A 14,192-nucleotide genomic window follows, 5' to 3' on the forward strand; every position below is an offset into this window, starting at 1 on the left:
CATGGAGTAAAGGCATACCATTTGTGTAATCATAAATTTACATAGGGTAATGTTGTTTGATTCATTCTGTTATTTTTTTCCTTCCCCCCTGACCCCTCCCACCCTTCTTTCCCCTCTATACAGTCCCTACTTCCTCCATTCTTGCCACCCTCCTTAACCTTAACCCTAAACCTAACTCTAACCCCTCCCACCCCCCATTATGTGTCATCACGTGCTTATCAGCGAGATCATTTGTCCTTTGGTTTTCTGAGGTTGGCTTATCTCACTTAGCATGATATTCTCCAATTTCATCCATTTGCCTGCAAATGCCATAATTTTATGTATACATAAAATTTTATGTATAAAATTTTATGTATACATAAAATTATGTATACATAATTTTATGTATACATAAAATTTCCATAATTTTGTATATACAAACTACATTTTATTCATCCATTCATTTGTGGAAGACCATCTAGGCCCTTACTATTTTTACAATTGTGAATTGTGCCATAGTAAACAAGGTCATGTAGATATGTCTTTGGAATGCTGACTTCATTTCTTTTGAATATATACCCAGTAGTAGGATGGCTGGATCACTTAGTAGTTCTAATTTTAGTTTTTTAGCACCTACGTGTTGTTCTTCAGAGTAGCTATACTAATTTACATTCTAACCAACAGTTGTAAGAGTTCTTTCTCAACATTTCCGTGTGTGTGTGTGTGTGTGTTTGAAAATAACCATTCTAAAAGGGGTGAGATAGAATCACATTCTAGTTTTGATACTAAAACAGTTATTAATTCACATCACTAAAGAGTTTTTCACTGTAAAAGAAAGTAGCTTTCCATTTCCCCTGAAGGTGGAAGTGGCATAATATTTAAGCAACATTCCAGCTTCACCCTTGGATATTTATTAATCATCAACTCAAGTGTTTTCTTTGTGGTTTCTCCCATAGGTTTGAGAAGAGAAAAATGAATGACTGAAGTAGCAAATGAGAAACCATACAGAAATAAGAGCATTTATCCTCCTGGGATTGTCGGATGATCCAAGGCTCCAGGTGGTAATATTCACCTTCCTCTTCCTCACCTACATGCTCAGCATCACAGGGAACCTGACCATCATCACCCTCACCCTGCTGGATTCCCATCTCCAGACTCCCATGTATTTCTTCCTCAGAAATTTTTCCCTATTAGAAGTTTCTTTCACAACTGTCAGTATACCCAAGTTCCTAGGTACCATTATTTCAGGAGATAAAACCATTTCCTTTAACAACTGTATGGCTCAGTTATTTTTCTTCATTCTCCTGGGAGTCACTGAATTTTACCTTCTGGCTGCCATGTCCTATGATCGTTACATTGCTATCTGCAAGCCTCTGCATTACACCACCATCATGAATCCAAAGGTCTGCACAATGCTTGTCTTTGCTTCCTGGCTGGTCTCCTTTTTAATCATCTTCCCATTGCTCATACTGCTGCTACAGCTTGATTACTGCAGGTCCAATATCATTGACCATTTTACCTGTGATTACTTCCCCCTACTCCAACTGTCCTGTTCAGACACAAAATTCTTAGAGATAATGGGGTTTTCTTGTGCCGTGTTTACTCTGATGTTCACTTTGGCATTAATATTTCTGTCCTACATATATATCATCAGAACGATTTTGAAAATTCCTTCTACTAGTCAGAGGACAAAGGCCTTTTCCACGTGTTCTTCCCACATGATTGTCATCTCCATCTCTTATGGCAGCTGCATTTTTATGTACATTAAACCCTCAGCAAGAGACAGAGTGTCTTTGAGCAAGGGTGTGGCTGTACTGAACACCTCAGTGGCTCCTATGCTCAACCCCTTTATTTATAGCCTAAGGAATCAGCAGGTCAAGCAAGCCTTCATGAACATGGCCAGGAAGATTGTATTTTTCACAAATACACAAAAAGATGGGGTGTCTTGAGGTAAAGGCACATTGATGGGTAGTTAAAATACAAAAGAATAAATTTTCAGTAGAAATTCAAATCAGCATTGCCCTGCCTGTCATTCTTGTTCATTCATTCTTTTTTATTCTAGCAAGTTTACTGGCATATTTGTTTAACATATATCTCACCAAATTTAAATTATTTTCTTATGCCTTTCTGACATCCCATTTTTCTGGTGCTTGTTTATCACACCTTCTCAAGCAATGATTATTCTGCACAGAAAATTACAATTTGAGTTTTGTTCATGAAAAGAAAATATCCCCATATACAGGAGACATAACTTATAATAGTAGATATATTTAACTTAATACACACCAAAATATAAATTGTGATTTTATTTATAACATGGTTATAAATCAAATGTGTAATCCTGATGGAGTATTTTATATAAGGCTACTCTTCTTGTCAGAAATTGCAAATATTTTAAAATGAGCTCATATTCTGACTACTGCCCAGTAGATGTTACTGAGATAGTTTTTCCAATAAAGTGCTGAATGCATAATTTTCTTCAGGCATGTTTGGATCATATTCCCATGTAAAATTCTACATAAACTTTTCTTTGCAATCTCTAGAGAAAGATTGTGATAAGAAATTAGACAGAACCCAAATTTATGTTTGTTGCAAATTTATCCAGGAATTATTTCGGTGGTTTAGAGATGTCATTGAATGAAGAAGACAGACTTACAGAAGGAAATGTTAGTCTGTGATGTAGTATTTGGTTGTACTCTGCATTTATGCAGTCAGTGATCATTGAAATACATCACCCTGGTCAACTAGAGAGTCTGCAATAAGAGGACTGTATGTTTTTGTTATTAATCTCTATTAAGAATATGACAGTGGCTTTATTAATGTGATAAAATTATGCCTTACTTAATGTTTTCATAAAAACTTAATCATGTTGTCTAGGCATAGTTACTATGTGCCCAGCACCATGGTTATCACATACTATCTGAAGACTACAAATCAATACACTCAATTTTGAAGAAATTTCACTGAGGTAGTGCATATATAGAATGAATCAGAATAAAACAGAAATAAACTCTCTGAATGTCAGTTTTTTTCTCTCTACCAGTTTGCAGTCTTCTGTAATTGCAGAGTAGTTTCAAACACAGATTTTACAGAAAACCAACTCTGTTTTAAAGTCATGAGTTAGAAGAGAGATGCTCATGAACAATGCCCAGTGTGTAAATAAAGGGACCTAACTCCTAGAGCAACAATGACAAGAAATAGAAATTTGCCAAAAAACAAGTATTTCAGAGAACCAAAAAATAGTTTGCACAAAGCTACAAAAAATGGAACTGTTAAAAAGCAAAACAGAATATTTAGAAAACAAATCCAAGCATAATCTCAGATCTCATAATCTCATAATCTTATTAAGTCAACATGTCCAGAATTCATTTTAAGATACACCATTTTTCTAATGTTGAAATTAAAGTTAAGAGGAATACACACTTCTTAATTTTACTTAGGTTTCTGAAAGGTATTTTCTGTAAATTCCTGCGAAGTACAGTGTATTAGTAGAAGTTCTCCAAAGAATTTGAAGCAATAGGAGATACAGATAAATGGAAATTCTATATACACCTTGAAAAGGAGGGATTGGCTTATGCAACTGTGTTAACAGAGGTCCCATAATCTGCCATCTGCAAACTGGATGCCCACAGAGTCACTCAGTGTCCAAAGATCTAGGATGGGGAGCCAATGACTGAATATCTGGTTAACTTTAAAGCCTTCGAACTGTCCAAGGGCAGGAATAGTTGAATTTCCCAGTTCAAAAGAGAGAAAGTTCACTTTTCCCTCTACCTTTTTGTTCTCCTTGAGCTCTCAACACAGGTAGAATGTTCTCTTGAGCTCTCAACAGGTAGAATGATGTTCACCCATAAAAAGAAGTCCCTTCCTCTTTAAGTCAGTGTACCAATTCAAATGGAAACACTCTCACAGACATCCAGATAAAGTTTTATCAGTCAGCTATCTGGGTATCCTGTAGCCCAGCCAGGATGACACATAAAATTAACCAGCACACCCTTAATTTTTTCTAGAACCAGGTCAAGTGGGAAACCCCAGGGAGCAGTTTGACGCATTTTGAAAATATGTGGGAAAAATTAACAAAGCAAGTCATAGCCTAATTATTCTATAACTAGTCCTGTAACATGTAAGTGGGCTCTATGTGCCATATAACATAAACATTGAGTCATACAAACTGACTGAGAACTCCAACAATGATAATTATAGATCATAAATTTTATGTGATCGACTCAGTTGTTGGCCTTTCTGATATCATTATAAAAGTTTCTGTCACCTAGGTCTCCTTAAGGCCTTTGTTCAAACATCACTACTTTAATGAGCAAGTTCTAACTCTCTGACTTAATCTTAAACCTGTCTCTGGTACAGGACTCCACATAATCTTTAGTCTAGTCTCTATGCTTTTCTGTAGCATTTTATCATCAAATAACATGGTATTCAAAATTAAGATGTTTGTTATTTAGTCAGTAGCCACCCAGTTCATGTGAATTCGGGTCTCTATCACTTTTCTTGACTTAAGCATGGAAAACAGTGCTTGATATAAAGTTTCTTTTTACCCAAAGCAAGCAAACAAAAATAATCTTTGCTTACTAAATGTGAGTGTAGAGAGACCATGATGAACTAAAAAGATTAATAAAACTAATAAAATGAACAAAACCAACAACACACAAAAATATATATGGTCAGTCAAAACATATGTATGCTCTGGTTGGTTCAACATATATTTTAATAAATGTGAATTGCCACATAAATAGAATTAAGGACAAGATTATATTATCATCTCGATAGATGTAGAAAAAACCTTGGACAAAATCCAGCACCCACATGTTAAAAATGCTGAAGCAATGATGGAAATAAAAAATTCACCTCAACTTTTTAAAGGCTATATATGACAAAACTGAGGCCAGAGTCTTATCTCAGTCAACAATTCCCAGTCAATGTAAGAAGACTGGAGAAATTATTAATTATGGGCATAATGCAGGAAAGTGTTGTATGATTTGGGGAGAAGTAGTGGATAAGAAGAAAGCAAACAATATTTAAAATGTATGTTCAAAAAAAAAAAAAAAAAGCAACACTTCGCGCCTAACTGAAGAACTCTAAAGAGGTAGAATTGTCAATTTTAATCTTCCTTGATATGTTTATGTCAAATACTAATGTGATCTAAAAGAAATTTCAAAATTATAAATTTGTATCTGTATATGATTCAACATAAAATACTAGAGAACCAACTCAGAATAATGAATAGAGAACAGAGAAAGCATTTATCTGAACTTTTCCATAGGGTTTGTAATAAGAAGATACATAGGAAATATTACCATTTTGTACCATGTAATGAACTAATGGAGTCAACAGTTCATCACAAACAGCTGCTGAGAAATTTTTGAAAAAATTTTTAAAATGTATTCCTTTCTGGAGCAGTTTTAAACTGAAAAAAAAAATTCTAATGATTAACATGAATTAAAATTATAAATCTAGATATTTACTATGGCAAATCTATTTATATTGGAGTAATTTTTATTATATGATATGTATTATTAGTTTGTATGATTAGATCAAATATATGTGCTATGATCTAATGTTATGATTTTGATATGAAGGGTTCACCAGTAAATTCATGTAATAGATAATGAAGGAATATTCAGAGGTTAAATGATTAGATGAGGATAAGTGGAACTTCATCAGTGGATTAAGACGTTTGATGGATTAATAATTTGAATATAATTCTGGGTGGTCACTACCGGCAAGTGGGATTGGAGTAGAAGCAGGTCACTGGGGCATGCCCTCCAGCACTTTATCTTATTTCCCCAGCTCCTCTTTTCACCTTCTCCTTCTCCTTCCTCTCTATTTCTCTTCTCCTCCTCCTTCCTGGCTTCCATGAGGTGAGAAGTTCTACTCCACCATTGTCCTTTCACCATGATATTCTGCCTCACCAGAGCAATGCTGATCACTAACCACCAACTGCACCCCTGAAACCCCAAGTCAGCATTGCTCCCTTAAGTTGGTCTTGTCAGGTATTTGAGTCACAGCAATAAAAAAATGACTAACACATCAGATTTTATATTTTTATTTCAAAAATATTTGATAAGCATGAAGAACATGAAAGAGAATAAGTAGGTGTAATCCACTAACCAGAACTTCATATAACAAAGGTTTATCATTTTGTGATTATTTCTTATTAAAATGTTGAAATGATGATAAATAAATGAAAGCCAAGATGAATAGTAAGATTAGGAAAGACGACAAGGCAATTAAATATTGCACTTTGTAATGAGGATAAAATTAGTAAAAGTTTATAAAAGTATTTTTTAAATTATGAGAATATGTACATTATAAAAGTTATTCTTTTACTCACTATTATACACAAACCTTCAGTTTACAGTTGACCAACGTCTAACAAAGACAAAGTATTAACAATCAAAGAGTCAAATGTAGAAAATTTTCATATTTTAAAAATATGATTAAATATCATTCAGATTCAAGGCTCAGATTTTGTAACAAACTACTTTTATTGCTCATGAAATATTACAAAATAATAAAATATTTTAAGTAACTGCAATTAGTGGAAATGCATGGTTTGTAGAAGACTGTTATGGATTCTCTGTGGGATACTGAAAGGAATGTAACCATTCTCAAGGGAGATCCACAATGGAGAGAGTTAGGAGGCTATTGAAAACCTGAAGGATGGCTAATGGAAATCCCTCAAGGTCTGAAGATCACAGGGATGTGGCCTGGACTTTGTCTTGTTCCCATAAGATCACATCTTTGGAAAACAAAACAAATAGACTTGAAATATTTGAGATATACAGTGTAACCAGTTGGAAGCAAGATTCTGCTTTAAGAATCTATACTCATAATATACAACGATGTCACACCTTTTCTGTTCTTGTTTTAAATATTACTCTCTTAAACTTCTAGATCCAGTTATTGAAGGGGAACATAGTGTATTGTCATGTTTTCTGAAGGTTTATTTCCCTAAATATTTACTTTCAGTCATCATAAAATTGAGAAAATATAAAATCAAATTTGATTAGTATGACCATTTCTAGTGTCTGGCAGAAAAGCAATGGTTTTACATTCTGTCCTTCACAGCAGAAATTTGACCTTCTAAATAGGGAAAAGACAGTTGTTAGGACTTAGCAAACCAATCCACAGAATAGCATACCCTGGGCAGTGTTTGAAGACCTGGGGAATAAATGAATGGGTTAAGGTGATTGGGAGAGGTTTTCTTGTACATTTCTAGACATCCTGGTGGATGAGTGGATCTGTGGAATGAATGTCTCATGTGGGACAATATGACTAAGAAAGAAAACATTTTTCCATAAAACTTACTAGATAAGGAAGAATGATGTTCAAATGGAAAACATATTGTGCTATAATCCAAGTGACAGAGCTGTTAAGACCTAAGGCAAGTAGTTACTTTCTAATTTGTGCTTCAAAGCAAAATGAAAAATAAATACATGTTCCTTTAAGCTCAAAAATGAAAAAATCTGCATACAGTGTGCCTGAATATGTGTGTGTATACATATATGTACGTGTATATATGCAAGCATTCCCATATGTATGTATACACACATGTGTAAATGTACATATATTTCTAATAAATCATCAGTCTTCACATTAAAGATTTTGATAGAATTATAAGATAAATTAATGTGTGAACATATTTCCTGGTTACTACATGAATTAATCACATTATTTATTTTATAGTAAATACATATGCATAATATGAATAGAATATTCTTATATTTTCTTGATAATTAATCCAAACATTACTATTAAAAATAAAATAAAATAAATCAAATAATTTATATTTTTAAAATTATTTCATCTTTCAACAAAATATTTGGTTGATATTTTTATATCATAAAAAGAGTAATAGTTTCCAACTTTAGTGTTCAAATTTTTACTTTTGCCTGTTGATAAAATCAAAATAATATATTCTTGTTTTTAGGTTGTAGTATTATCTAAATACTACACTTTCATCATGGGAAAAGAAACGAAAAGGAAAATTCATGTTTCTTATGATTGTTTCAGCAAAACGGTTAATAATATTTCACATAAATTGGACACAACATAAGAAATATTGATTTTATTTGCCATCTCTCAATAATGTGGCTTACTATATAAAAATTCCCTAAATACTGTTGCTAGATTTTAAATAAAAGAACCAGTAGTAAACAAGCTGAACTTAAAAATATGTATTAAAATATGATACAAAGAGGAAAATCAAAATAAATTCTTACATGTTATGGAAGATATTTAAAATTGTATCAATAAGGACTATATTGATCATAATAAATTATATCTTTCTTCTCTTTTGGTTCTCCTTCATGCCCAATATCTTCAGTAGAGGAAAAAGGAGAGACCAAGAGACAGGGACAAAGAGAAAGACAGAAAGAGATGAATCACATAGTGATTACAGAATCTGTGCGTCTAGTCCTTTCTGATGATCCTGAACTTCAGATTGTACTTTTCCTTTTTTTATTTATCACTTACATATTAAATGTCACTGGAAATCTGAGTATGGTTGCTCTAACCTTGGTGGGCTCCCATCTACAGACTCCTATGTACTTCTTCCTCTGGAACTTCACTTTCTTAGAAATGTTTTACAACTGTGTGTATCCCTACGTTTCTGGGTGCTATTATCATCCGGGATGAGACCATTTCCTATTAACAACTGTGCAGCACAACTTTTTTTTCTTTATTGACAATGTCATAATGATTTTAGATTCTACATGTTCTGTATCTTGGTTCATTAAATTTAGTCCCTATAGGTAATATGTTTTATTGCACTGTATTTTAAATGTAGAGTTCTATACTTTGTGAAATTTAAAGGGCAACATTTTCATTTATCTATAAATTGGGTTTCTTATTTAATATACAAAAATAAATTTAGGATTCATTATAATTTTTTTAATTATATGGAACCTCAACTCAGTAATTGAACTTTTGGTTTGAATTATCAGTTAATAGTTATACTACATGAGAATTTCAATTTCAATTGTTTCATTTATTAAAAAAAATTCCCAAATAATGTTGATTAGAAAACTTTAATATATTTTATTTCTAAATTTGTAGACTCCTGTAATTTGCAAGTAAAATGTAAAAATGATTTTAAATATTTATAAAATCAAAGTCATTATACAGATTTTAATACATTTCAAATAATTTTTAGTCCTTATATCTCAACTGTCTGCTAAAATCTGGAAATCGAAGGATTCCAATACAAGAAATTAAAATGGTAATGTCTGAGCATTGCAATCTTTAGGAATTTTGTGATTTAAAAATGTACACATGCCTTTGATTTAAATGTTTTCCAATAGTTTTTTGAATTTAATATTTCCAAGGAACTTTCACCAATGTACTAAATTATTTATTCAAAATGTTTCTACTAAAGAAATAATTCAGTGATTTAAAAGTTTAGCTCTTCCTCTCATGTAGACCTAAGCAAGAGAGAATAAAATAAGTAAATAGGTGATCTCAATGTAATTTATAAGAATTACATATCTAAGAGGAATATATTGTACATATTTTTTTTTAATTTAGTTGTGGATACAATATCATTATTTTAATTATATATTTTTATGTGGTGCTGAAGATCAAACTCAGGTCCTCACCCATGGTAGGCAATCACTCTACCACTGAGTTGCAACACCAGCCTCTATATTGTATATATTTACAAACATATTGAGATATAAATAATAATAGGTTTGCTCATATCATTAACAATTTACATAATTAAACCAATGAAGAAGGTAGAATAATTTTATTTTATTTCTTGTACCCAAGATATGAATAACAAGTTAAAAAAATACAAAATTCCAAAGTTTCAGGTTATTAGACATGCCACTAATAACTAACATTTTCTTAATACTTAAAATTGTCAGGCATATTACTAACCACATAAACTTAATTATGTCATTATAAAATCTTATGGCCTCTGTAGAAATAATTTTGCCAGTGGCCAATGACTTATCAAATAGTGTGAGTGGTTAAATGCTTTTTAACTGAACTGCCAAGTCAAAACCAAAGCTGTGATTTTGATCAAACTCAGCAATTTTTTTTCTTAAATACATTTTGTTCTGTTTAGATTAACAAAAAGAAAGAAAAATGTTAATTGTGTATACATTTGATATCCATTCAAATACTGAGTTTTAATCTTGGTGGATGCATATCTTTATCCTCAACAAATTATAAGCAATGTTTCTCTTTGGATAAATGTCTGAAGGACAATTCAGTGAATTTTGAAGTTATCATATTTGTTCTTAACTTCAATAAAATTTTAAGAAAATTCGACACACTAGAGCTTCAAAGTCAATATTAAAGTTTTAAAAAGGAGATTATTTTTTATTATAGGGTTAATATCAAGGAAATGAAAATCAGAATCACATGAGCTATCACTTTACTCCAATAAGAATGGTTACTATTTGATAAATATTGGGGAGATTTCAGAAATATGTGAATGTTTGCTCACTGCTGGTGAGAATTCAAATTAGTGTAGCATGTAGGGAAACAAAATGGAGGTTCCTAAAAAATTAGAAATACAAATGCCATTTCCAGAAATCCCATTATTAGTTATATATACTGAGGAAATACATCAATATGTTGAAGAGGAAATAAATCAATATGTTGAAGAGATATCTGCATTTCCATTTTTATTGTAGCAATGTTCACAATAGCCAAGAAATGGAAACAATCCATCAACAAGAAAATGTGGTTCATAATGAAGTATTTTTTAGCTATAGAAAAGAATGAAATTTCATTATTTGCAACAACATGGGTAGAACTGAAGGTCATTATATTCAGTGAAATAAGCTAGAAACAGAGAGACAAGTAATGTATTATCTTACTCATATGTGATATATATATATACATATATATATATATATATGTATATATAAATATTTGGTTACAAAGAAGTTGAGTAGATTGGTAGTTACCAGACATGAGATTGGGGAGAATAGGAAGAAAGGAACAACAAGGAAATGTTGACCAATCTGTACTAAGTTACACTTAAATAGAAGCCAAGAGCTCTGGTGTGTTATAGCACAGCAGGGTGACTACACGTAACAATAATGTACTGTGTATATCAAAAGATTAGAATGATATATTTTGAATGTTTTCACCATAAAGAAATGATAGTGGTGTAAGAAGATATATATGTTTAACCCGATTTAAACTTTATACGATGCACAATGTATCAAAATATTCCATGATACTCTATTATCATGTATGATGTTTATGTTTTATGTATGTTTAAAAATGAATTTAATTTTAAAAATAAAAGAAAATACATGGAAATTTCTTTCATTTCTCTGGGAAAATATATATTTGCCTTCATTTCTGAAAGACAACTTTACTGGGTACATTATTACTGGTTGACAGGAGGGATATTTTTGTTGCACTTGTTATTTTGTTTCAGCTCTTCCAATTCATCATCAGGGAAGGAACAGTTGAATGTAGCTGTGCCCAGGGGTCAGGGCTGAAGACACAGGTTTGAGGATGGGAAAGTGGCAAATCACAGGGTTCCCATGGTCCTAGTGCAGAACTTGGGTTCAAGTGTGATCCCCCCTCCTGTTCCAGGCATCTAGGAGCCCACAAGAGCTTCATCACTTGCTCTGCCACTGGTACACAACCTGTAAAGCTCTGAAGTGAGTGTGAACCTGGTGCAATACATGCTACACCCTTATTTGTTTTGAGAGGAAGACCCACCAAACCTTCCGTAAGTTCTCAGGCCCTGAGCTTGCAATTTAAAAAGTTTCAAGAGAACATACAACCTGCATGGCTCTCATTCTGCCCAAACTCATAAGAAATCCAACTGAGACAACATTCATCTAGCTTCACCTGGGATCCACCCACTGTCACAGCTGGCCGGGTCTTCTTTTGAAGGAAATGGAATAAGAAAGCCCAAGATAACTCCTTGCCTCTAAGATATACAACCTTAGAAGACCTGGAGAACACAGAGACCTGGATCAGCACAGCTCATGACCATCTGCCCATGCTTGTGTATGTGACCACTTCCACTAGAAGGAATTTGTGTATCCCCTTCATTTATTTTAAATACATTTTTCTTATTTATTTTAAGTATTTTTAATTTTTAAGCTTTCCCTAAATTTATTTTTATTTACATATTTTATATTCCTTCTTCATCCCTTTCTTTTTCTGTATTTTCTTCAGGGCTGGAGATTGCAGCTAGACCCTGTGCAAGATGGGTTGGGCACTCTGCTGCTAAGCATAGCCCATGACCATCTGCCCAGGTTCGCATATGTGAGCACCTCCACTAGTGGAATTTGTGTATCTCCTTCATTTTATTTATTGTAAAATCATTTTTCTTATGTATTGTGCTTTGCATTTTAATTATTTTTAATTTTTTGAGTTTTCTCTAAATTTATTTTTATTTACTCGTTTCACATTATTTCTCCATTTTTTCTTTTCTTTATTTTCTTCAGTGCTGGACACTGAATCAAAGTGCAATATGGTTGGGCACTTTGCTGCTGAGCTACACCCACAGTCCAGCTGAAAGGAATAGTGTGCATCTTCAACCATGCTCCTTCCTGAACACTGGCGAACACTTCTACTTAAGGTATAGAAATAAGAAAAATAAGAAATTATAAGAAAAATAGAAATTATAAATTCCCAGTTGTTGACCTGATCTAGAGTGTTCACAGTTAAGAGTAATCTGTGGTCCTCTCCCAGGTAGACAGTCCCACCATAGGGACAGAGAGGAAAAATACAATGTTGCTAAAACCACATCTGTAAGGGTTCTCCACTGATTTGTAACCACATCTTGTCAGATCAAGAAAGACCAACAAGACTGGAGGTGCATCTCACTGAATGGAAGCTGTTATTTGGGACCTGTTGTCTCTCTGTGAAATGCTTAGAACTGTAACATGTCCAGTAAGAGAATAGGCCCTTCATGAAGACTGGAACAACCAATGGAATCATTTTCAAGTAGCAGAACTAAGACCAACTGTGACAATTGATAGGGACTTTTATTGTAGAAGTAACTAACCACAGAGGGTGCATACCCTGCTGCCTACACTCCATCTACCTCAAGTACCAGATTATTCCCATTCTTATAAGACTTGCACAGGCAATGAGTCTCTCCAACTCTGATGTGGTGCACAATGTGCTCAAATCCATGAATCATAGCCAAAGGAGCTGTAAGAGGATTATGCTATCATGTCCATTTGGATATAAATACATCATGACACAGCAAACCAACACCAACTTAACATCATCAGGAAAAAGCTGCATACCAAGAAGGCCATCACATAAAAACAAAAGATATCCATCCATTCCAACAGATACTCAAATAGAAACACAATAATAATAATAAAGGTGCTATGCCAAACCATATGTCTCAACCACATTAAACAACTAAGTATATTGCACAAAATGTATGCATTCACACACAGAGAATGCAGATGCCTGTTCAAATATTCTTTGCTGGCTTGCAAAATTTTAACCATCAGTTGAAGTTAATTAATATGGAGCTTCCTATGGACAGTCTGGTCAACAATTATATCTCATTCCATATTCAATCATTCATAGTGCTCATAATGAAATCTGAATAGTGCTTAATGGATCACACAAACTTTCTGTATTCATTTCTTGGAGGAAGATTCTACCTCTTACAGATTTCTACATCCTTATCATCTAACCCAGTGCCTACTAAGGAATAAATAAATGAGTGAAACAGTGATTGACAAGAGATTAGTGAGGTTAATATATTCAAGTGTAAATTAAGATTTAAAGGTAACATTGCATGGTGATTAGTAATATAAATGTAAGGATAGGTTCAGAATGTCTATTATAGGGTAATTAGTACATTAGTCTAAATAAGGGGCAATATGAGGGAAAAAAAAAACCTTTGGTATTAAAAAAACTACAGATTAATTATAAAATTTGTCTCCTTTTTCCTTTTTTTGATAGCCCCTTAAACACATAAAATTAGGATTTCCTAGATGGAAAACTGTGTGAAGAACCCTTGGGCTGCTGGTAGCCTACAGGCTACCATTTGTTGACTCAAGGAATGTGTTGTGGAAAGGGTCAAGAGAATGAGGGTACATTATTTCACATGACAGTTAAGAAAACTGCTTCGGGTACTATTTACTAATCTACAAGTGTGCATTCACCAAATCGATAACATGATATTTAGTATAAGAATTTTTTTCCAATTATTTCCAATAAATGTTAAGAATTTGGAAGAGAGATGCAAT

The 14,192-nt window shown here is 33.0% G+C and overlaps 1 protein-coding gene across 1 annotated transcript; it reads left to right on the forward strand.

Annotated features, from left to right (window-relative positions):
• Positions 1 to 971: 971 nt before the first annotated feature.
• Positions 972 to 1,928, forward strand: LOC306662277 (olfactory receptor 6C1-like; the record flags this gene model as incomplete). The annotated part of the gene is made up of 1 exon (XM_079141787.1): positions 972 to 1,928. The coding sequence occupies one exon, from the start codon at positions 972 to 974 to the stop codon at positions 1,926 to 1,928; it is 957 nt and encodes a 318-aa protein (XP_078997913.1).
• Positions 1,929 to 14,192: the final 12,264 nt, after the last annotated feature.

This window comes from Sciurus vulgaris (assembly GCF_902686455.1).
Source record: "Sciurus vulgaris genome assembly, chromosome: 5".
NCBI lineage: Eukaryota > Metazoa > Chordata > Mammalia > Rodentia > Sciuridae > Sciurus > Sciurus vulgaris.